Consider the following 26,315-nt stretch of genomic DNA (forward strand, 5'->3'; position numbering starts at 1 on the left):
CACTCGTGATATATACATTCACCACTCGAAGATAAACTTCATGTCTTCGCACCACCGTGTAATATCCTCTGTATATTGAGGTTTTTCACCCACGTGACCAAGTCATGTGATGCTGCCATTTTGGACGTCACGGCTCGAATCAGTTTGAATGCGAGGAAGGCGACAAACGAAAAACATAAAAGAAAAAGGAGCGAGATGCAGAAAACACCTTCACTATCCAGCGACGTAGGGCATTTACAGGGCGAGCAGAGGGAGAGGTATTTGCAAAAATTGAGGTTAGCAGGCTTAGAGAACGACGTTTACCTGCTTCCACCAGGATTGTTCACTGACGTACGGAAGTACACGAAGCCCTCGTCTTTACCTGACTTCGGCCCACATGATCTGTATACCTATGTCGTTAAAAACCCATCGCCATACACAGGTATTGATCTGAAAGCGTATTAGAGTTTGGATGCCTACAAATATTTTGTGTCAGGCTGGGTAACATGCCTACATCAGCGGGTCGTCCCTGGAGCCGGTGGTCGCCATCTTATTACAGCTAAGGTTTGTTCACATTTTCATTTACTTTCGGTCCTCAGGATAAACAAAATGTTATTAAATGTCATTGAAATAACTTCTTAGTCTGTTGAGACATGGCCCGTTATAAATTTGCTGTTACCAGGCAATGACCAAGAACTGTATTATTAGGGTCGGTGTCTGTGTTGTAGCAGTGTACTAGCAGCTAGCTGTTAGCACTAGCTAATGTCAACAACATACTAGCTAGTATGTTACTGTAGCAATGTTTACGTTCAGTCATTTGGATGACTGTTAAAACCTTTCAGTCTCAAGTTTTTCCTTTACTGTATTTACTAGTTTACTGTAATTATGATCTGGCAGCTATTTACACCGGATCCAGTGTAAATAGCTGCCGGAGCGCGCTCCGGAACCTTGGCCGGAGCACTCCGGGAGCAAGCCGGAGCGCGCTGCTTAATTTGAGGGGGAGCAAGCCGGAGTGCGCTCCGGCAGCTATTTACACTGGATCCGGTGTAAATAGCTGCCAGATCATAATTACAGTAAACTAGTAAATACAGTAAAGGAAAAACTTGAGACTGAAAGGTTTTAACAGTCATCCAAATGACTGAACGTAAACATTGCTACAGTAACATACCAGCTACGATGTTGTTGACATTAGCTAGCTTGACCTTCAAAATGGCGGACACCGGGGCGTCACGTGACCCTGTGACGTCAGGTGAAATACCTCAATATACACTGCTTGTCAACTGTACCTTATGGGACAGAAATGGACTCCTACTGTACCCCTATTTCTGACAGTGTTCATTTCATTATTTCTCTGTGTGTTCAATAATTGTTATATGAATATCTCTAAACTTTCACATCCGTTTCATGAGCACTTACACACTTTCTGTGGTTGAAACGTTAACATTTTTTGTCCATAGATGACAAAGGATCTACATTTGTCACATGCTTGGTAAAGAATTCTGACTTACAGGAACTTTCCATCTGGCTGAGAGCCTGAATAGAGTCGCCTCTCTCCCTCCTGACGAGGGATTTTTCCGTGGTACCAGGCCATCTTCTCATGGGCCGTGGTGGCGATCAGCTTCTCTAACTGAGGAGCCTGACTGATAACGGCCTGCTCCATGGCCTCGCCCTGAACACACACACACACACACACACACACACACACACACACTCTTATGTATTATGGGTAATGTGACATAATCCACGCCGGCATGGTATGATGCGTGGTGTGTTGTGCGCTGTTAATGCTGAAGTTGATTATTTTCCGATAACATCATGATCACGAAGTGTGTTATTCTGATTATCGCACAGCGATTTGCCAACAAGTACAATTTAAAAGTTATTTTATTTATTTACAGCACTTTTTCCTCTTTTTGTGTTCCTTTTTTTTAAACCGTTCATGTTTTTTTAAACATTTAATGTTATGGAAAATCTGTGAGACAAGTTAGATCTTGGTATCACTTACATTTATATAGTAAAATGTTTTATTCTATCCATATTCACTGGATATGAGCAATTGCGTGCCATGAGTAGAGAAAAACAAAATGGCGGAAAGCGTTGCTGAACTAACCGAGGATGAAATAAAAACAAAACCTCAAAAATACAAAAAAAGCAACAAAATATGGAATAAAGGTATTTGATGGTAAGAACGTATCTTTTTTTTCTTCGAGAATTATTTTTATTATTATTGCATTTTTCACAAATTGCTCCTGTCATTTCGCCGGTTTGTTTACATTCTAAGCAGAAATGATTTTGTCAGATGTTTGCTATAAAGTTTTTACTGATCAAATTTGTAAAACTAAAAATGCTCCATAAAACAGTTAAAGAAGAACTGAAGTCATTTCTAAACTTGCTTTATTTCTTAATTAACGTGTTGTTCAATTACGTTTTCGGTTTTAGTAACCTTATATCGTGACTCGTATTGGCAACTAATTGCGATTAAATATTATACTTATCGGCCTGTTCGGTTTTTATCCGTGTTGAATTTAGTTCGTTCGGTCCACGGCAGGCGTCGCTTATCCGCGCGATCTTCATGAGACTTGTGCAAGACTTCGAAACGTGAAGTGTCAGCCAGGTGTCAGTGCCGCCATTTTGAAAACTGTTTCCCAAACGAAGTATTGCACAAAAACGAGTTTAAATGACGCCTACTTTTTTCAAACTTTCCTGATTGCTATCAAAACAAACGAAACTTCCGGCTTGACTACGTCAGCATTCGAAAGAGGGCGCGTGCGTCTTTTGACGACGTTGGCAGATGTCAGTCGCTTTGATTTCCGCTGTACGTTTTACTTCCGTCCTACGATATCTCGCACAGGTCTCAACGAATCTCGTTTACGGCCGTTGCTTTGACATATGGACTGATATATTACAGAGCATATTTCAAACACTCATAACTTGCTATAGCAGCAACAAAATAGCGATCAAAAATGCATTCCGATATTTAATAAAATGAGAGAAATAGAATTTTGATAATAAAAAATTTGCCTTCAGTTCTCCTTTAATTCCACTCAATCTGGTCGTACATGGCTTATAGACAACTCGGTGCTACGCGCCTCGTTGGCTATCAGCTCATGTATGACTTGATTTCATGGAATAACTGTTAAATATTAAACAGTCATTGACACTCGTGCACTATCTCTCTTATGGTTAACAAGATACGCAGAAGAAAATCTCTGTACTAACTGTTATGACTGGAGCACTGACACTGGAGACTCCTTCCATAAATGTTCAATAAACATCACATCACCACATCAGCAATTATACGTTTTTCTTCCTTTCTTCAACAACACCACTGATGCATTATTATTATTATTATTATTATTATTATTATTATTATTATTTTAATCTGTTTATTATTAGTCTTAGCTTATTTGTATCATCTATTACGCAAGTTTCTATGTATGAGCTGTTGCTAAAGAAACAAGAACGCATTAGAACAAGTGTGTTAATATAAAATGTTTGCGCAACAGCAGGAAATACTAGTCTGGTCAGAACTGGTGTTGTGAAAAACAACACTGTTTTATACGATAAGATATTGCCGAGCTCTGCTATCTGAGTCAGGAGATCATGCTGCTTTCGGATAGACAGATAGATCGATAGATCGACCCCTTTGGGAGAGTTCCCTCAGGGAAATTTAAATTCCAGCAGCATCATTACAGGATAAACAGAGAAAGAAAATAGAGAAAACTTCTAGATAAATTAATTATTAACATATACAAATATTTAAAAAAATCTAGCAGGAGAGGTATTGCACATTTATATTGCACATTATCCGGTATTGCTTTTTGTCAGGCTAGGCTACTGCTCCTTCCCGTCCTGTGTCCTCCTGTTACTCCTGCTCCCCCCCAGAGAGGAGTTGTACAGTCTGATGGCGTGAGGGACAAAGGAGTTTTTGAGTCTGTTCGTCCTGCACTTGGGAAGGAGCATTCTGTCACTGAACAGGCTCCTCTGGTTGCTGATGACGGTGTGCAGAGGGTGACTGGCATCGTCCATGATGTCCAGTATTTTGTCCATAGTCCTCTTCTCTGCCACCGTCACCATTTTGCGTGTTTTAGATTATCTCTGTTAACTGTTTTGTATAAATTCCATGCAGTGCAGGTGCTAATTTGTGAATTTGCGTCTGTTTAACAGTTATTCCACGAAATCGAGTCGTACATGAGCTGATAGCCGACGAGGCACGCAGCACTGAGTTGTCTATAAGCCATGTACAACCAGATTGAGTGGAATAACTGTTTTATTCTATCCACATTCACGGGATTTTGAGAAACACGGATTTTCATTTTTGGCAAATTCAATCAATAAAAACATTATACAAAACATCCGACAAAATCATTTCCGCTTAGAACGTAAACAAACGGGCGAAATGACAGGAGCAATTTGTTGAAAATGCGATAATAATAATAATAATTCTTGAAAAATAAAAAAAAGATATGTTCTTACCAACAAATACTTTTACTCTATATTTTGTTGCTTTTTGTATTTTTTTTCTTCTTCTTTAGGGTTTTTTGGTGGTTGGTAAACCAGCTTAAAGGTGCATTATCGTCACTGACTGGGCTGGAGTGTGGAACAGGAGATATTGGAGAAAACAACAAAACAAAACAAAAAACTATTCTTTTAGCTATTTCTATTTATTTTAAATACTTGATAACAATTTTTTGGGGTTTTGTTTTCGAGTAGAGTTTTCATTTCGTCCTCGGTTGGTTCGGCAACACGTCCCGCCATTTTGTTTTTCTCTACTCACGGTATATGAGCTGATATCCTAGTAGTAGAGTAGCCAATCAGAACGCATCTTTCTTTTGTCTTGATTGGATTTTTAGCTTTTAAACAGATCTAAAATTAGTAATCCTACTTCTAGCTTCTTTTTTTTTCTCATGACAACATTTCAATTTGTACGAAGTATAAAAGTTGAAATTAAGATTAATGGTAATATATCATAATGATAAATATTACATAGCTTGTAACTATATGGCCAAAAGTATGTGGACACATGACCATCAAACCCGTGTGTGGTTCTCGCCACAAAGTTTCTATAGGATCTTTTCATCCTGTGGCATTAGAATTTCCCTTCAGATCTAAGAGACGCGAATGTGTTCCAGCATGACGATGCTCCGGTGCACAAAGCAAGCTCCATGAAGACATGGGGTGTGAAGGTTGGAGTGGAAGAACTCGAGTGTCCTGTACAGATTCCTGACTGAACTCAACCCCAGTCAACACCTTTGGGATGAACTGGAGCCTCCTCAACATCCTGACATCAGAGCCTGACCTCAGTAATGCTTTTGTAGCTGAACTGAATGAACCCACAGCCACACCTCAAAATCTAGTGGAAAGCCTTCCCAGAAGAGAAGAGAAGAGAAGGGTGGAGCTTATTATAAGTGGAAAGGGGGAATACATTTTGGATGGAATGTTTAACAATAAGTGAATGTGATTTTCTGGTGTCCACAAACTTTTGGCCCTGTATTGTAGCCATAATCGTATAATGCACTGAATCACGTGAGGCTGATTTATGGATTAGATTAGGATTAGATTAGACAGTGGGTGATGTTATGATGAAGATCTGGAACAGACCATCTGCACTGTAGAAAAAAAATAGTTGAGAATACTTGAAATTTCAAGGCAACAGTCTGCATTAAGAATTTTATGTTTTGCCAACGATGTGCCCATGATAATCCAAACTATGATAAAACTGTTATCTTTATTAAGAATTCTTAATTAAGTCAATTTTCAATTCCTCATTCTGCCAACATAGATTTCTCTTTTTGCTGAACAGTGGCATTCACAGTAGTACAAAAAGGCAATTGAGGTTATCAGACTTTTTTTACCTTTATTTAGATAGAACAGTGTAGAGACAGGAAATGAGCAGAAGAGAGATTGGGAAATGACCTCGGGTCGGAATCGAACCCAGGTCCCCGGATTTATGGCATGGCACCTTATCCACCTGAGCCATACCCACGACATGGGTTTTAAAAACTTTATTTCAATATTGAAGTTTTGTAATTGTGTAGAACAATGAAAAAAGGCATGTATAGTTTAATGATAAATTGTGATAACCTCGGGGGCGTCGTGGCTCAGGTGCCATACCATAAATCCAGGGACCCGGGTTCGGTTCCGACCCGAGGTCATTTCCCGATCCCTCCCCGTCTCTCTCTCCCGCTCATTTCCTGTCTCTATGCTGTCCTATCCAAATAGAGGTGAAAAAAGCCCAAAAAAAATCTAAAAAAAAAAATTGTGATAACCTCAATTGCCTTTTTGCACTACTGTGAATGCCACTGTTCAGCAAAAAGAGAAATCTATGTTGGCAGAATGAGGAATTGAAAATTGACTTAATTAAGAATTCTTAATAAAGATAACAGTTTTATCATAGTTTGGATTATCATGGGCACATCGTTGGCAAAACATAAAATTCTTAATGCAGACGGTTGCCTTGAAATTTCAAGTATTCTCAACTATTTTTTTTTACAGTGTGGAAATCCTAATTTTGTGAAACATTTAAAGCTCAAAACTTTTTGTGCTGCTTCATTCCAGATAGTTAATGCCTGTGTGTGCGTGAAATCCTTCCATTACTACAATCACGCTCATTAACCTTTGAACTTTAAGCTTGTATTCGCTCACCTCCAGGTTCCAGGTTTGCCGGACGTACTCGCGCAGCATGTTGTCCCTGAGGTTTTCGAAGACGCCCGGTTTGATGGGCGTGTCTGCAGTGCGGAGGCATGGCTTCTTGAGCAGACAAACCAGGCCGTCTGCGTCTTTGCTGTAGTACTCGCAGAGCTCGGCTGGGCCGCAGTGGGGCTTTCCTCCGGCGATGCAGTACGTCCCGTTCAGCTGCTTCTCCACCGGGTAGTGATAAAACTCCAGGTTCCAGACGAGAGACAGCACATATCCGCCCAGGCTGCGCATACACTGACGCAGCAGGAAGAGACCATCACCCATCCCCGCCAGCTTCAGGTACTGCTCGGCGTCCGAACGGCTGATGCTGCCGTAGAAGAAAGGCAGCTCGGCCGCAGGGTCGATCATGATGAAGACGGTCGATCAGGAGTGTTTTCGTCTAAAGGCAGAAAGACAAGATTTTTGTATTGTAGGTGTCCAGATGAAACTCTCAAAACAAGGAAACTAAAGTGTAACTTTCCTTGTTGATCCTCAAAAGTAGACCTGTTAGTATGACGTCTTTATCTTTTTACCTTTAATGTTGTGCACATTTAAAGCGAGACGGCCTTTTGATTTCATAAAATCAGTGAAATTTAGTTCCCTCTGAAATGTGGTCATTGTGATATATGTTTATTTCTGTAATATCTCACAAAATATCAGGCCGTTCTGTTCTGTGGCTGGGAAGTTATTTAATTTGAATGGATTAAAGCAAATAATGTGCATGAAATCGCTCGCTTCGCGCAGTCAAGCAGACAGAGGAAGTCCGTGTGTGTGTGTTGCGCATGCGCAGGTTTCCCTTTGAGCGTGCACTGACAGTTCCATCATTCTGTCGCTAAATGAACAGCTGATCACACCGAGGTGCTCGCTGAGCGCCAATATTTATTAGTTTGGTCATGCGTTTCCTTTTCTTCGTACATAACATAACATCTTTTCTTCTCGTTTTCCGTTACTGTAGTCGGTCTTTCACGTTTCATTCGCACACTCATGCCCTCCATTTTTCTCTCCTGTTTCAAATTTGTATCCCACAATGCCTTGCGTGAACGGGGAAAGCCCACCATGTGATGGTGCATGACGTAGTATCTTGTATTGGGTCATGGTGAAGCAGGAAAAAATAGCGGAGAATTTCGGGCCACATGGCACTAAATTAATTAATTGTTCTATTAAAAAAAAAACAATAAAACTGGAAGTCTGTAATTTGAATTCAGTAGCTTTCGGTCACTAAACAAAAATAATCAGGTGTCAGGGAAAATTATTTTTATGACCTACACTTGAAAAATCTGAAAGGCAGCCTAGCTTTAAAGATTTAACCTTCAAATGTTTACACTTGGGCGGCACGGTGGTGTAGTGGTTAGCGCTGTCGCCTCACAGCAAGAAGGTCCGGGTTCGAGCCCTGTGGCCAGCGAGGGCCTTTCTGTGCGGAGTTTGCATGTTCTCCCCGTGTCCGCGTGGGTTTCCTCCGGGTGCTCCGGTTTCCCCCACAGTCCAAAGACATGCAGGTTAGGTTAACTGGTGACTCTAAATTGACCGTAGGTGTGAATGTGAGTGTGAATGGTTGTCTGTGTCTATGTGTCAGCCCTGTGATGACCTGGCGACTTGTCCAGGGTGTACCCCGCCTTTCGCCCGTAGTCAGCTGGGATAGGCTCCAGCTCGCCTGCGACCCTGTAGAACAGGATAAAGCGGCTAGAGATGATGAGATGAGATGTTTACACTTTAAAGGTGCAAAAGATAGCGCCTCTTTCTTAGAGTGGAAGAAATGGAAAAAAAAAATTGTTGATGTTTAAGCCAGAATCTGTGTAATGCTGTATTTCAGGACTGAATCAGACAAAAAGAGGGAAAAAGTGATGAGTTGTTTTTCAGAGAAAATAAAAAGAAAAGACAGAAAAAGACATCAGTTTGAGTCTGTTTTTCATAACTCCATCAGTTACAGTGAAAGCTGCATTACAAGTGTGGAAATATCTAACGCACTATCTCTCTCTGACTCACACACACACACACACACTCTCTCTTTTTCTCTAAAATGTGCACTTTTTCATGCTTCCTTTCAGTCCTACAACTCTTTAGGACTGCAGCCAGATCACAGAAACATGCCTGTGTCATCCACAGTGGTGTGTGTGTGTGTGTTGTTCATGCAGCAGGCTGCAACTGTGTGTATGTGGATGTGTTGCTCTGCAGTGTGCAGATGCTCTTTAGTGCTGATCTGAGACCTGGATCGCCACAACAGGAAGCTCACATGCACACATATCCTCTCAACCTCCCTCCCCCCTGTTAATCTGAACATCTCTTCATTCTCACAGGTGCTGACGTTTTCTCGAATGTTCCTCTGACACACACACACACACACACATACACACACACACACACACACACACACACACACATGCTTCACCCCAAAACAGTACAGTACACATTACTTTCTGAATGTAACTCTCATCAGATGTCAATAAACTCATTTATAAAGCCCTCATGGTCTCAAAAACAGGGACAAAGTCAGAGCCTTGGAACAGAGGTCCAAAGTAAAATATGATGTATATATAACGAAAAGAAAAGAAAGGAAAGGAAAGAAAAGAAGGGGCTGGCACGGTGGTGTAGTGGTTAGCACGGTCGCCTCACAGCAAGAAGGTTCTGGGTTCAAACCCAGCGGCCGGCGAGGGCCTTTCTGTGTGGAGTTTGCATGTTCTCCCCATGTCTGCGTGGGTTTCCTCCGGGTGCTCCGGTTTCCCCCACAGTCCAAAGACATGCAGGCTAGGTTAACGTGGGGCGGCCTTCGGCTTAAGTACCCCTGAGCGAGGTACTGATCCCCGGGCGCTGTAGTGTGACTGCTCTGTGTGTGTGTGTGTTCACTGCTTCAGATGGGTTAAATGCAGAGGATGAATTTCACTGTGCTTGAAGTGTGCATGTGACAAATAAAGGTTTCTTCTTCTTGAAATGTATCAGTTTTTACAAGTCAAAAGTCACTTATAAATCATTTCAAAAGGAATAAAGACTGTTTAAGGTGACAAAAACATTTGTCCGTGAAACTCTTCCACTGTACAGATCAACGTGGCCAACATGTTCGAAGCGATGGTGGCATTCATACCATTTATTCCAACTTCATTCATGTGTAATCAAATGAAATACATCCACTCTGCCCGTTTGTTCAGACTTATGCTGCTCCCTTACGAAATGAAGTTGGTACTGGGATGCTTTTCCCCCCTCAACATCCAAACAAGGTAAATGTACCACCCAGAATATAACAGCAAGTCAATTAAGATCCAGTCTGGTTTGTTTGACACTCACTGAATTGACCAACATACAGTGCAATGGGAAAGTCCAAGGAGCTCATTGAAGATCTGAGAAAGAGTATTGCCTCGGTCACAACCAGCCGTATGTGTGCCTACGGCCGGTCTACGTGCAAAAAACGCAAGAAACGCACGGAGGGCGCGCGTGTGACATGCTGATTTTCGAGCCGTAGACTGGCCGCAGACCGGCCGTAGAGGTTCTTTGTCATGTCAAACAAACTCTACGGGCGCTTACGTTTTTTTTCAGGTTGCAAGACAAACTTACGGCCAACATGCGTCTTTCTCCACGGACAAAAAAAAAAACGCAGCGATTTGGGAAACGCCAAAAATCGCACGGCCAAAAAATCGTACGTCCGGTTGTGACCTAGGCTTATCATAGATTTACGTAACTCAGGAATGTCTCTTGGAGCCATTTCTAAACATCTGCAGCTTTCACGATCATTGTATGTAAGTACTAGTTATTGCGACCGTGAGCTGGCCTAGTGGTTAGCGTGTCCGCTTCTCGATCAGGAGATCATGAGTTCTACTCACGATCGGGTCATACCATTATAAAAATGGTACCTACTGCCATCTGACAAGGCATGCTACAATACAGATGCAAGTGGGGAGTCAAACTCATGCAGTTATCAGAGGACTAGCCCCCCACTGTAACCCTAGCTGTATAGGCGAGTGGCTGAGGGCTATGGAAGCGGAGATTGGTGCTGCCCAACGTGCCTTAAGGGCCGGGAGACTGCCTGGGAAGACCAGGTCCTGCCATGGGAAGGACTTCGACTAGTTATTGGAAGGTGGAGCCACTTTGCTGAGCCACTTTCCTGGAAGAAGACCCAAACTATCACCTTCAGCTGAGAGGAAATTGGTTCAGATGGTCAGGAACAACCCAGGAACCACCAATGACCAGGTCTGCCATGAATCGGGAAGCTGCTGGAACACTGTCTACAGTCAAACGAGTTTTACATCACCACGAGCTGAGAGGCTGCCATCCAAGAAAGAAGCCATTGCTCCAAAATCAACAATGAAGTTTGCAGCTGACCACAAAACAAAAAGCCTTCTGGAGGAAAGTTTGATGGTCAGATGGGACAAAGATTGAGTTGTTTGGCTACAATGAGCAGAGGAACACTGTGCCAACTGTAAAGCACGGTGATGGTAGCATCATCATGCTCTGGGGCTGTTTTGCTGCCAGTGGAACTGATGCATTACACAAAATGGATGGAATCATTCAGAACCTCAGAATTCTTCAGCAGAAACCTAGCCACATTTGCGTGTTCCAACAGGATAATGACCCCAAACACACACATCAGAGCTGGTTGTGGAGGATAAAGAAGGCTAACATTAAACTTAAAACAAGTCCTGACCTCTACCTGATGGAAAATATATAAACTGTGTGTTTTAAAAGTCAGATCCGTGCCAGGAAACACACCAATTTAATCGATCTTGACCAATTCTGCCAAAAAGAGTCGGCAAATATCCAACCATAATTCAGCCAGAAGCTTCCAAAATCCATATTCATCACACCTCAATACAAGCTTTGGCCTTAAACATAAAAATAAAAACTTTTGCATCAAACTTTACCTTTTCTTGTGACTTCTTTTTTCGATCCTTCACTCCTTATCAGTGTTTCCTCTGTCTGTCTGCTACCTCAGTTCAGTATTTGTGATACACACTTTCCGCTGTGTGGGAGGCGGACAAGTCATGATATATAGGAACTATTTTTTTGTCTACAAAACTAAGCATAAAAGCAGGGGCGGCACGGTGGTGTAGTGGTTAGTGCTGTCGCCTCACAGCAAGAAGGTCTGGGTTCGAGCCCCGTGGCCGGCGAGGGCCTTTCTGTGTGGAGTTTGCATGTTCTCCCCGTGTCCGCGTGGGTTTCCTCCGGGAGCTCCGGTTTCCCCCACAGTCCAAAGACATGCAGGTTAGGTTAACTGGTGACTCTAAATTGACCGTGAGTGTGAATGGTTGTCTGTGTCTATGTGTCAGCCCTGTGATGACCTGGCGACTTGTCCAGGGTGAACCCCGCCTTTCGCCCGTAGTCAGCTGGGATAGGCTCCAGCTTGCCTGCGACCCTGTAGAAGGATAAAGCGGCTAGAGATAATGAGATGAGACTAAGCATAAAGGCAAATTCACCCATAATAATGTCCTAAGCAAGAGAAAGCAGCATCATGTTTGACCAGATTTTGCTCAATTTACACATTTCGCTACACATAAGAAGGTCTTCACTTCATTCATACACTCCTAACATTGTGTATCTGTTACACCACAGTTTCCTGGATGAAATCACACACACAGACACACAAACACACCAACCCACAGTCCTAAAGAGGACAGAGGCAGAGCGGAAGACCCTCAGCAACACAAAAACACACACATACTCTATATTCTAAGCGGCGCCAGACCACAGCAAAGGGATTGTATATGTGTAAAGGACAGCCAGGTGACAAAGGTGTGGTGGAGAACAAACCAGAAAGGTACTTTAACTGTAGGAAAGACAAACCGCTGGCCAGCTGCATGAAGCCGCACTAGCGTGGTGTGTCTTACAAGTTTAGCAGGCCTGGGATTTGACCTTACACCTGTTTTGCAACTAGCTCAAAACTTTAACTGCTAAGCTACAAGTGCTAAGTTTACGCCGCGGTGGTGGTGGTGGTGATGTGTTGGTGCTTTCAACATGCCAAGGTTTCAACATGCTCTTCCTAGTCAAGTGGTTCAAATGACGAGAACATTGTTGCTAGTAAACTAGCCAAGATGTCTAGCTAATGGCTAAGGTTGATAATTTAGCTCGCTAGCAGGCTTTATAAGGACGCCATGGCCTAATGGTTAGAGAAGCAGCTTTGGGATGAAAAGGTTGCTAGTTTGATTCCCTGGACCAGCAGGAATGACTGAAGTGCCCTTAACCCTTTGATGCAAAACATGGGTCAAAAGTGACCGGCTGAGTTTTTATCTTCTATATCTTTGCAATAAATTAATTCCATCATTCAGTATTCAAGGTATTCCTCAGTTAACTTGTTTTTGATCATCATACATCCTTATTTTATTTTTTCTTTTCTTACTTTTTGAATAAAAACCCTTTTTGTATCACTACCCTTCTAATGGGTCAAAAACGACCTGCATTCATTTTCCAGGTTATTTCATGTATGGCTGAGTGTTTCTATGATATACACTACCGTTCAAAAGTTTGGGGTCACTTTGAAATGTCCTTATTTTTGAAAGAAAAGCACTGTTCTTTTCAATGAAGATCACTTTAAACTAATCAGAAATCCACTCTATACATTGCTAATGTGCTAAATGACTATTCTAGCTGCAAATGTGTGGTTTTTGGTGCAATATCTCCATAGGTGTATAGAGGCCCATTTCCAGCAACTCTCACTCCAGTGTTCTAATGGTACAATGTGTTTGCTCATTGCCTCAGAAGGCTAATGGATGATTAGAAAACCCTTGTACAATCATGTTAGCACAGCTGAAAACAGTTGAGCTCTTTAGAGAAGCTATAAAACTGACCTTCCTTTGAGCAGATTGAGTTTCTGGAGCATCACATTTGTGGGGTCGATTAAATGCTCAAAATGGCCAGAAAAATGTCTTGACTATATTTTCTATTCATTTTATAACTTATGGTGGTAAATAAAAGTGTGACTTTTCATGGAAAACACAAAATTGTCTGGGTGACCCCAAACTTTTGAACGGTAGTGTACTTTTGAAATAAATTCATTTTGTCATTTACTTTTCCAAATATGCAGTAAATATCTTGTTTTTGTTTAGCACAAATCATCATTTTTATTTTTCCTTTCTTAAGTTATGAACAAGCACAGCTTTTATAATTCTACATCAAGTTTACACACATGGGTCAGAACCGACCCGCATGCATTTACGACAGCGTTTGGTGGGAACTGTGAATTGTGCTTGTGTCAGACGTTTCACAGCTCAGCACAGCACCCTTTGCCCATCTAATACATGCAAGTAATGTTTTTCAATTGTTCTAAAATTACCTTAGAAAAAAATGGATTATGTTTAGGTTCCCTTGAGAGTGAGTAGATTACTTGTCAGAACGTTACAAGTAATTGCTATTAGCTACCGAGCTGTCGACATATTCTACTTTAGTAATTACTAATTTTATTGTAGTTGGCTTAGCTAACTACATAGTTAATAAATAAATAACTGGCCCCATTCACTGCTAAAGTAATTACTTGAAACAAATTATTATTATTATTATAGTATTAAGACATTTAATTTTAAATCACACTTGGATGACCCATGTGTAGTAATATAAAAATTATTTTTGTTCATAAAGTAGGAAAGGAAAAAATTAAATTAATGATTTGTGGTAATTAAAAACAAGATATTTAAAGAATACTTGGAATATTCAATCGTAAAATAAATTGATTTCAAAAGATAGAGCAAAGAAAAACTCAGTCAGCATGAAATAACCTGGAAAATGAATGCGGGTCATTTTTGACCCATGTTGTGCATTAGAAGGGGTGTGCATATGTTTTGCATCAAAGGGCAAGGCACTCAACCCCAAAACTGCACTGGAAAAGATGTCTGGCTGAGGTTGGTAGCTTGGTAACATGCTTTATAAGGATTAATGGTGAAAAACTAGGACTAGAAAACCTTAGTATGAGGACCTTAAAGACTGATACTTGTTAAAAAATAACGCATTAAAGGTTACAGGACTAAGTAATAAGCAAAAGCTTGAGGTTTGAGAGACTCAGATTGACCACCATTATGAGAAAAGACATGGATAAATAACTTAGTGGGCGGCACGGTGGTGTAGTGGTTAGCGCTGTCGCCTCACAGCAAGAAGGTCTGGGTTCGAGCCCCGTGGCCGGCGAGGGCCTTTCTGTGCGGAGTTTGCATGTTCTCCCCGTGTCCGCGTGGGTTTCCTCCGGGTGCTCCGGTTTCCCCCACAGTCCAAAGACATGCAGGTTAGGTTAACTGGTGACTCTAAATTGACTGTAGGTGTGAGTGTGAATGGTTGTCTGTGTCTATGTGTCAGCCCTGTGATGACCTGGCGACTTGTCCAGGGTGTACCCCGCCTTTCGCCCGTAGTCAGCTGGGATAGGCTCCAGCTTGCCTGCGACCCTGTAGAACAGGATAAAGCGGCTAGAGATAATGAGATGAGATGAAATAACTAAGCTGCCCGTACCTATGCTATGCTATGCTAGGTTTGCACTGTGGTGGTGTGTGAACTGGTACTTTCAACCTGATAAAGTGAACACAAACTATTTGCTGTTCAAATGGTGAAACTTCTGAGAAGATGGTTGCTAGGCAACTGGGAAACATGGCTAGCTAATCGCTGAGGCTATGCTAATCAGTCAGGACATGTAGAAGCACAGACACACTGCAACCTCGACAAAACGATCAGGAATGTCAACATGTACCTCTTTGTACATTGCTAATGCACGCCACCATCTTGGACAATCTTATGGCGTCTGTCTGTCAGTCAGTGGCGGCCACTTTGGCACAAATACATGATCCACGTTTGAACATCAAACTTACTCGTAAGATCTGAACATCATTTCATGTTCTTTGAGGTTTGTAGGAGTACCATATCCGTAGGAAAAAAAATCTTTGTGGGTCAAAACCATTTTCTGAAGTTTCCAGAAAGAACGTTGTGGTGAAAACTGAGACTCCTTCCTGTTTGTGTTCCAGATGCATGAGAAAGAGCAACACTCTTTGCTCCGACTGTGGATCCGGTAAAAGAGGAGAATCCCACATGCTTTTCATGTAGAACTAAATTTAATCTGAGCTTAAAAATTAGGAGTCAAACCGCAGCATTCAATTTACGTCTGATTATATTCAAGAAAATCTGCAATTTATAGATTACACTCATTTCAAAAGCATTGTCATTTTTGGCCATTTATGCATGTAAATGACGATCTATATTTTGTAATATTACACAGACACGAGTGTTTTACTGGGAAATACACCACTCGTATTTTTCATACAAACTACAACCGGGACATATTTTTCAGTATATAAAAAGAAAATCGCAAGTTGGCTTGAAGATACCTGTATGAAGTTTATCTTCTCGTGTTGAAAAACTCACATTTTTTTTAATATGAAATACATCACGGATCTGAGTGACATATTTAAATAATATTGGCTGGCTTTTTTGTGGTATATCCGATATATTTCATTCAGCAAGCATGATATTGAACGAGTCGAAGACGAGTAGCTGAATGGAATATATCGGATATACCACAAAAAAAAGCCAGCCAATATTATTATTATTATTATTATTATTATTATTATTATTATTATTAATACGCATTCCTTTTGGGTGTTCAGCGCGTCTTTCTCTTTCAAAATTCTCTCAAAATCTTCCGTATTTAATGAAACAAACCTGGCAGCCAGGTTTGTTTACAAATTGTCCCAGTCGCTCACTCGCTAGCGCGGAAGTTTTAAGTCTCCAACATGTGACGTCATGTTGTCTTGACAACCATGCAATATCGTAAACCATATTCAACGCTCATTCTCCATTGGGTAGAGTGACGTAATACACGTAGGATAAACAATATGCTAACGATATTGCATGCTATCAAACCAAATGAATGAAACCCGCTAAAAGGGAATAGAACACATGTTTTTATTCCATTGAAAACGTATCCTGTATGCATAATATCTCCCAATATTTCACTCCGATGATGTCACTCCCAGTGTTTTCATGCAGCGTTGTCAAAATGGTGAACCGGTTCAAAATTAAAATTCTTTTGATTAACTTGCGGTTTTTTTTTGTGTGTGTGGATGTGTCCATATAATATAAAGAACATTACACGGTGGATTGAAGATATGAAGTTTATCTTCTTGTATTTCCAGTAAAACGCTTATGTCTGTGTAATATTACAGAATATAGATCGACATTTACATACATAAATGGTCAAAAATGACAATGTTTTTGAAATGAGAGTAATATTTTTCAATATAATAAAAAGAAAATGGCACGTTGGCTTGAAGATATTATCTTCTCATGTTGAAAAAGTCTCATTTTTCATACAAAATACATCACGGACCAGCGTGACATATTTAAATAATATTGGCTGGCTTTTTTTCGTGGTATATCAGATATATTCCATTCAGCGAGCACGATATTGAATGAGTCAAAGACGAGTAGCTGAATGGAATATATCTGATATACCATGAAAAAAATATTATTATTATTATTATTATTATTCATACACATTCCTTTCGGGCGTTCAACACATTTTTCTCTTTCAAAATTCTCTCAAAATCCTCCATATTTAACGAAACAAACCTGGCGGCCATGTTCATTTACAAATTGTCCCAGTCGCTCACTCGCTAGCACGGAAGTTTTATGTCTCTGACGTGTGATGTCATGTTGTCTTGACAACCATGCAATATCATAAACCATATTCAACGCTCATTCTCCATTGGGTAGAGTGACATTATACACGTAGGATAAATGATACGCTAACAATATTGCATGCTATCAAACCAAGTGAATGAAACCCGCTAGAAGGGAATAGAACATGTTTTTATTCCATCGAAAAAGTGTCCTGTATGTATAATAAGTCCTGATATTTTACTCTGATGACGTCACTCCCAGTGTTTTCCTGCAGTGTTGTCAAAATGGCGAACTGGTTCAAAATTTAAATTCTTTTGATTTACTTGCGTTTTTTTTTTTTTTTTGGTGGATGTGTCCATATAATATAAAGAACATTACACGGTGGATTGAAGATATGAAGTTTATCTTCTTGTGTTGGAAAATATTTTCACTCGTACACTTTGCTCACTCATGAATATATACATTCACCACTTGAAGATAAACTTCATATCTTCGCACAACTGTGTGATATCCTCTATGTTCGTCATCACCAAATGGCGGTCCAGATCCGGACCCAGACACTGTTCTATATGGACCAAGATCTTGACGGACCTTTTCTATGTTAACTTGCGTAACTTTTCTTGCATTTTTGCATTTACAGTAGTCTTATTTTAACTGCACAGCTTTTCTCGTCTTTACGGTCGTCAATGTATGTACATAGGTCCAATCGCTTGGATTGTAACTCATCCCATGTGATGCTACTCAGCCAATCAAATCATCATCAAATCAAACACACACACATACACACACATGTAGCCAGTGGCGAGGAGACAGACATATAGAAGTTTGAAGAAGTGAGTCAGGAAAACAGACATGACGTGCTCTAAAATGAGGAGAATAGACAGAGAAAACAGAGCTTTGAATCCAGAATGGACAGACTCGTATCTGTTTATACTTTCCACAGGGAATTCAAAACCAGTCTCATCTTCTGAGCAATCATACGCACTCAAATCCGAACTGAGGGCACAGAAAACACATGATCTAACAGCCCAATATGATCAAATCCTGACACCAGAATCCTGACTCAATCATTCACTTCCCAACAACATACCAATGAACGTTCTCTTCAAGTTATGTGGATTTTGGAACAACATAAACCTTTTACTGACTCAGGAACTGTCAAAGTGCATGAAACATCAAACAGCAGCTGAAACCTTACTGGAGAGAAAACAAAAACAAGAGTTATGTGAAAAGATCAGTCAAATCCCCATGTCAGCATCAACAGCCACAGGAAAAACAGAAATATTCACCCAGGATGTGCTAGAACATCTGGATGAAGCAGTTCACAAGGCACCACGTGTATGTCAGCTTAGTTGTAGATGAGCCAACTGATGGACGTGACCTTGGATAGCAGCTCACCTTCAGAACATTATATTACATTCATGGCATGTATCAGATGTACAACATACCCAGAACATTGCTCAAGGACATTTAGTCATTCCTGCTGGTCCAGGGAATCAAACCGGTGACCTTTTGGTCCCAAAGCTGCTTCTCTAAGCATTGGGCCAGGGCTTCCCCATTATAGTAGAATCCATTCCTTATCACACATTACATTACAGTACATTAATGGCATTTTGCAGATGCTCTTATCCAGAGCAGTTGGGGGTTTGGTGCCTTGCTCAAGGGCACTTCAGCCATTCCTGCTGGTCCAGGGAATCAAACCAGTGACCTTTGGATCCCAAAGCTGCTTCTCTAACTATTGGGCCATGGCTTCCCCATAGTAGTAGAACCCATTTCTTATCACACATTATATTATAGTACATTAATGGCATTTAGCAGATGCTCTTATCCAAAGCAGTTGGGGGTTCGGGCACTTGAGCTGGTCCAGGGAATCAAACTGGTAACATTTTGGTCCCAAGGCTGCTTCTCTAACCATTAGGCTTCCCCTACAGATGTCACCGGATTTTCAAAGGAAGTCATACAGCACGTCAGGTAAGCAAACTCTGGGCCTCTCCAGATACAACTGATTGCTCTCCAAGCAGATGTGGCCCTGAAACAGCAGTTTGCAGGAACTGACCCTGCCACTTTCTGGTTCCAGATGGTCTCAGACAGAGCTTTCTCAGGTCTGAGGAAAGTAGTCCTGTACATCTTGACCATATTCGGCTCCACATACAACCGTGAGGCAGCTTTCTCTATGAACTATGAACATGATTAAACCTAAATACTGATCCAGGATCACAAAAGAGCACCTACACACGGTGTATGGGACTGGCCCCGACACCATTCCAGCCCAGATTTAAAATCCTGGCAGCACAAGGGAAACTTTATTTCTCTCACTGAACACGAGAAAGTGGGGAACAAAAAAAAAAGGTGTTAAAGCTGTTTAGTTGTTAATATTTGTTGAGAAGTGTAGTTAAGAGGAGAAAAAAAAGCAGAAAAGCTGAAACTCAAACTACACCACTTATTTATTTATTTATTTTACTAAAACGAAGCACTTTATTTCAAAATGCCTTTTCACAATGCTCTTTATTTAATTATTCAATGCAAACCTGATTTTACTTGAAATGAGAAAAAAACATTTGTTTTATTATTATTATTATTTTATTATTCAAATACCCTCCAGTTCAATGTGAAAATTATTAATAAGTTTAATTGCGGTTATGGCTGGATTCTTGCCCCAACTGATAATTGCATTATCAATTTTTCTTTGGCTAATCAGATACAAGGTACGCCACCACACTTGCCGGAGCAGCTGGGGGTTAGGTGCCTTGCTCAAGGGCACTTCAGCCAGTCCTGCTGGTTCAGGGAATCGAACCAGCGACCTTTTAAATAAACATTTTAAATAAAAACATTTTAAACAAACCAGTGACCTTATGAATAAACATTGTTGAAATACTATTGAATTGTACTTTCTTTATTTTATTTGACAGTCATAGGCACGTTGACACGATACACACGTTGATCCAACTACTAGGCAACTTCAAAAGATATGGCATATATTGACTCATAACCCATGTTCGACATCACAACATTCTGGACCTCTGCTTGAGGAAATTTTCTCGAACTGGGCCTCTTTGAATTTAAATTGAATTCCCCTGTACTATAGGAATCATTTCGCAGGTATAACATGATGATCAGACATTGCTCAGTCACAAACGCACAATCACACGTGAAATGGGTGTCGTTTTTCCATAACGTGACTCACTTAGCTGTTTATGTATATATACTTTGATGTATTCATTCAAGTATTAATACAGTGTGTGTTTAGTTACAAGGTTGTGGTGCGTCTAAGCGTAAAGACAACTACGACATTACAAAATGGTCAAAAATTGCTTGAGGGATGTTTCTGAAGTGGGAGTAATTTCTGTAAAGTGAAGTCTTAAATAGATTTTCACAACTCTTGAAACAATTCAGTTTTGTTTGTATAGCGCTTTTAACAGTGTACACTGTCTCAAAGCAGATAGTGCTTTACAGAAATATAGTATACATATAAATTTATCCCGATTGAGCAAGCCAGAAGTGATGGTGGTGAGGAAAATCTTTCTGCAAGGACACGAGGATGAACCCGTCCTCATCTGGGAGACCCCAAATAGTGTGATTATACATCATTATAACTCTCTACTAGCGATAACGTCAAACTTATGAGCTTTTGAGCAACTTATGAATAATTTCTGAACTCGTTATAGGTTTAACTTGAAGTCTTTTGTCCTGAAGTTATCAACTGTTCAATGATGGAGACTCGAGTGCAACTTTCCCACAATACCGATAACTATAACTACAATTATAGCAATAACTATAAATAAATCAGTCACGTACTATAAATAAATAAATAAATAAACCATGTATATTTATTTCCCTGAGTGGCAAAACCAACCGATATTATATTCGGGATTATAGTCGTGGTGTTTCTGTTCCAGACTGGAACTAAATTCAAGTAAACCCTTACAAAAAAGAAGTTTATTCAAGTGTGCTTCGAGTATACTTCTTTTAAACTAAAAATAAGAGAGTATGCTTTCAATTTACTTTTTATTTACTTATCGGAAATATACTTAATAAAGTTATACATAAGTATACTTGGCATATATAGAAAAGTCTAAGTATATTAAGCGTATACTTAAACTTTGGATCAAGATATACTTAACAAAAGTGTAATAAAGTGTTAAAATATTTGTGCCTTATGTTTAAGCGGACTCGCCCCGTAGTTGTGCTTCAGCATTGTCGACTCTTAGGTATGTCTGTGATTCCATATGTTTTTTTTTTCCTAAGTGGGATAATTAATTTTTTTATTTATTTCTTTTTCTTTAGAGCTTGCATGTCAATTTCAGTTGTCATTACCATGTTTTTATACTTTGCCATTTAATACAATGTTGCTTTAAATTTTGATTTTTAAAGAAAATGAATATGTTCTTAATCCTGAGTATCTGTTGTTATTTTGTGAATTCTTACCTTTAGAACTTCATTGTAACTTAAGGTACAAAACACTTAAGTTGTCTACTGGTAGTGTGCATGAGGTAAGGGTTCGGGCTAGAAAACTAATAGTATACCTAGAAGGGTAATTGCAGTAAATTTCAAAACTAAAAAGTGGACTAGATGTATATAACCAGTAACTAATAGTATATTTCCAATATGCTATAAAGTATACTTTAGTAAACTAAAAAGTGGACTAGAAGTGTGTAACGAGTAAACCAATAGTATATTTCCAGTATACTACAAAGTGTACTTTAGTAAACTAAAAAGTGGACTAGAAGTATAAAACAAGTAAACTCATCGTATATTTCCAGTACACTAGAAGTATGCTTTTGCAAATTAAAGAGTGGACTACAAGTATAGAACTAGTAAACTATATATAAAGTATATAAGTTTACTTGTGGTCTACTTTGAGTATACTAGTTATATACTCAAAGTTTACTTCTCTTAGACTTAAAGTATACTTTTTATAAACTAAAAGTCAGCCAATTTAGTCCTAAGAAGTATTAGATTAGTTTACTTACAAGTATACTGTAAGTACATTGATATCAGTATACTTGGTACACAAAAGTATACTTAAAGAAATATACTTTAACGTTACTTAAGTATACTTCTTTTTGATAAGGGGAGGTATCATCATAGTTGTAGTTACAGTATAGTTATTGGTGTTATAGGACCGGGCCCTTACCTTTACTAATACACGTGTACGTGTGTAAATCTCACTTTGTGAAACGTCGTGAATCTAACACAAAAGCCATTAATAATCGTTAAGGATTAACATCTGGTTAATTCGTTCTGTTCATTAGTATCCATGCATGGTTTTGTCCTAGCTCTCGCTGTAACATCCTGTCGCTTTATAAAGTTAAATACTTCATAAATAAATGCATACTAGCATTGTTATTAGGTTATACAATATATATGCATGCATGCATGGCTGATTTATGCATTTTTATTTTTTCATCACCACTTCTTTGGATTCACATCACCCTCTGGACTATATCGAACAGCATTATGTCATGTTATATGTTATGTTATGTTATGTTATGAATAACACTGATGATATTTACAGCATGACCAATTTGTTCTTTATCCTAAAAGTGCAAGTGAATGGAAATTATTTGCTCTCAGCCTACACTGGAAACCTAACAGTTTTTTTTTTTCCCTTAGTACGTACAAAACCATTAGTGCCTCTGACCCTGGGCCTTTTCAAGCATTCTCCTTTTGTTGCGTTTGTCGTTTATTTTTCCACAAACAGCCTTTAGGCCGTGTTTAGCTGCTCCCACGGGTCTGCTGAAATATCACGAGCGTTTTGAGCCGAGACAGGCCTGGATTCCTGCCACCGACTTCCTGCTGTGTTTAATACTCTTTATAATGCTTTATTGCTCAAAACGCTGTAATCTTTGCTGATCTGAAATCTCAAAATGCATTCGCTCAGACAAAATGAGATCTCACACACACACACACACACACACACACACACTCTTCCATACAGTCAAAATACATATCTTGAATTTTTTATATTGACGTATCTATTTATTACGATGTTCTTTTTACTGCTAGGCCAAATTTAAATTTCAATAAAGTAATCGAGTTGCAGGTTAAATCAGGGTGCAGGCTTTTAACGACAGCTGTGGTGGGACCAAAACATGTCAGGTTTTCTGAACAGGAGTGCGTTTGGGCATTCGCTGCCTCTATAGCTCTGTAGCTCTATAAATATATCACCAGCTCTGAAGTCGCAGCTGAACTATCTGCTTCAGATGTTTTTTTTTTTTTTGTGGGCAATAACACGGTACATGGTTTGAATGCAAACAGCTCTTGACTATTCAAAATGTTAGAAACATTTATAAAGGAACATCTCATGAAAATTAAAAAAAAGTAGAAGTTGCATTTAATAAATTGTTTGCAATTTGATCACGATTCCATCTTTAGTCGTTATACACACCTTCGATTATGTATTGAAAGCAGAAATCAGTTCTTTCCTTCCTGTCCTTCTGGATAATAAAGCTGTTTTCTGATAGATCAGTGGAAATTTATGTATAAAATGTCTTGATATATGGTTATGCATGCATAAAATGTAGTTATTCATTTTTTGGAACGTGAGCTTGAGTTTAGGTATAAATAAATAAATAAATGACAATACGTCTAAATTTCTTCTTTTACTACTATTATTATTCTGTTGAATTTATGGCTCTCGTTTGGACTGTTCATGGGGCCCAGTTCTCATTTTCACTTTAGCAGTTGAGACGAAACTGTACATTATGTGCTTCATCGCCATTTAAAAATCCATTTTAGCCAGCTTCTGGCGTAAACATATTCTTATTCTTTTTCTTCATTTGGATCCCTATTAGCTTCCACTAAGTGGTTGCTTGTCTTCCTGGGGTCCAGGGTGAACAAATTACACTCAGATAAAAACAGATAATACAAGAATATTACACTGCATTGCATTAGGAGCAATGAACACACACACAGAAAGAAAAAAAAAGTCAGTATGATATACACAAAGAGAAAATAACCGAACAAAAGACAAAAAAAAAAAAGAAAAAAAAAAGGAAATATTGGCCAACAGGACGTAATCAAACCAATCCAACTTTCACAAAGCAGCTACAATACCTGTGTGTGTACTGTACGATTTCAAAAAATGCTGTCTTGGTGACTTCTTATGCGAGAAACTATTCTTGATTTTCCTGCAGCTTATTCCAAATTAAAGAAGCCCCATGAAGAACCGTCCTGAACATACAATTTGAGCATGGAATGGGTACAATTTGAGCACTTGATGCGTTTTGTATCCAGAGCAAAAACCAGACAAGGGTAACTTATCACAGAAAAAATGCGCTGTATTCTTCTAAAGCGCATTATGCATGAAGCGTAGATGATGATATTCAAACTTTGCTTCCACGGTTAGCCGTGAAAACTAACTGTTTGTGCATTTCACACACAGAAAGAAATCAGATGACACACAAGACAAAAGACTGTGTATGACTGAAGTCAGTACAAACTCAGTACAGGACATTAGGATGTTATTCATGAAGCCTACAAAGCGTTTCTGGAATTTGCTCTGGATAATAACATGCTGTAAATATCTAAACGCAACTGCAATACTAAAAAAAAAAAACCAACAACAACAACAACAACAACAACAGTAGTGTTGTTATATTCATCACCAAAAGGCAGTGGATAATTTATGACTTTGGCTATTTGGTTACTGAAAATAAAACCGACGGAGATATACACATATATGACACATCAGACAAAAGAAAAACAGCCTGTCACTGTTTGAGGCCTTTTTTTTTGTTCACGCGACATGGTCCAGAAAAACAACAACAACAACATACCTCAATACATATTGAACACCATGACCAAACCTTCTTGGATGGCTGCAATTGTTCTACTTCAGAACTTGGCCTCAGATTAACTCGCATCTGTCAACCGAACAACCTTCTTACTCTCGCTCACCTCATTTACACACACTCGCCACTCTGACACTTAGATCAACACTGGAACGGTTGTGAAATCAGCCGAGAACCAGACAAGAACATCCATCCATCATGGAAAAAGAGATGAAAAGGGGAAAAAAAAAGACCTCGTGATCCCATTGAGCACTCACCAAGGCCAGGAGGCTCCAGAAAGGGAGAGAAAGAGATGAGAGATGGAGGAAGTGAGGAGTGTAGCTCAAATCAAATCAACCGTCAGTGACAAACGTGTACAGGCTGCGGAGGTGATGAACTGTGATCTGGTTTGATGTATGACATCTGTGCTTGCCAAGCACTACTGTGTGTGTATGTGTGTGTATGTGTGTACACATGCAGGTGAACTATGTGGGCTGTTAGACTCCCCTTCGTGTTTTTTGCAATTCTTAGAAACAGAACATTTATTCCTTCACCTCAATCAGCATGACGCGGGCTCTGGGAGCAGGCGGTGTGTATCGTGTTTATAATATCACTTCATATTTCTCTCGGTGAAATGTACTACAGCAGCCGTGGCTTAGTCCAAAATGTGTCATACAAATGTGTAACGTATTATAAAAATAATTGCCTCACGGTTATTATTACCACATGAACAGCACAGAACCGATTTGTTTTTCTTTTTAAAAAGAAACAAAATTCATTGAAACATACTAAGCAGGAATTATTCCAGTTAGAACGGAATCCGCAGGACACACTTCGATCAGTTTCATGCCAGAAGGTCCAGGTACATTCTTTCTGCTCTGAAAAAAAAAAAATTAGAATAAAGCCTCAAAGGAATACTACACGCATGTTTCTAGGTACAAGATGGTACCAGGTACAAGATGGTACCTTTCAGCATTCCACACCTCCACTGGAATGGTGCAGTTTCTATTAGCAACCTTTTCCCACAAACATGGACCAGAAGTTTTATTTACTTATGTTTCTGATTTTTTTAATTTTTAAATTTTAAATTTTTTGCTTCACACAGTCAGTGAAGCAGCAGGCAGCGTTGCTGTCTCACACCTCCAGCGTTCCTGGTTCGATGCTGAGCTACGGTTCCTGTCCGCGTTGAGTTTCTGGGCATGTTCTCCGCCAAGTTCTCTGGTGTCCTCCCACCTCCCAAAAACACAGCACTAGGTGGATTGGCTCTGATAAAAAAAGTGTGAATGAGTGTATGAATGGCGTTCCATCCGGGGTTTA

At 39.7% G+C, this 26,315-nt stretch overlaps 1 protein-coding gene across 4 annotated transcripts in view; it reads right to left on the reverse strand.

Moving 5' to 3' along the window:
• LOC132893406 (tyrosine-protein kinase ZAP-70) overlaps positions 1 to 25,450 on the reverse strand; it is a 50,347-nt gene extending 24,897 nt beyond the window's left edge. Inside the window, exons 1-3 of one of the 4 annotated variants that reach the window (XM_060932507.1) lie at positions 25,277 to 25,450; positions 6,625 to 7,057; positions 1,488 to 1,648 (exon numbers count right to left, since the gene is read on the reverse strand). In XM_060932507.1, coding sequence (XP_060788490.1) covers positions 1,488 to 1,648; positions 6,625 to 7,026 — 563 coding nt within the window. In that variant the 5' untranslated portion in view covers positions 7,027 to 7,057; positions 25,277 to 25,450. The other 3 variants (XM_060932508.1, XM_060932509.1, XM_060932510.1) reach the window with 3 other exon arrangements.
• Positions 25,451 to 26,315: the final 865 nt, after the last annotated feature.

Source organism: Neoarius graeffei, chromosome 10 (assembly GCF_027579695.1).
Source record: "Neoarius graeffei isolate fNeoGra1 chromosome 10, fNeoGra1.pri, whole genome shotgun sequence".
NCBI lineage: Eukaryota > Metazoa > Chordata > Actinopteri > Siluriformes > Ariidae > Neoarius > Neoarius graeffei.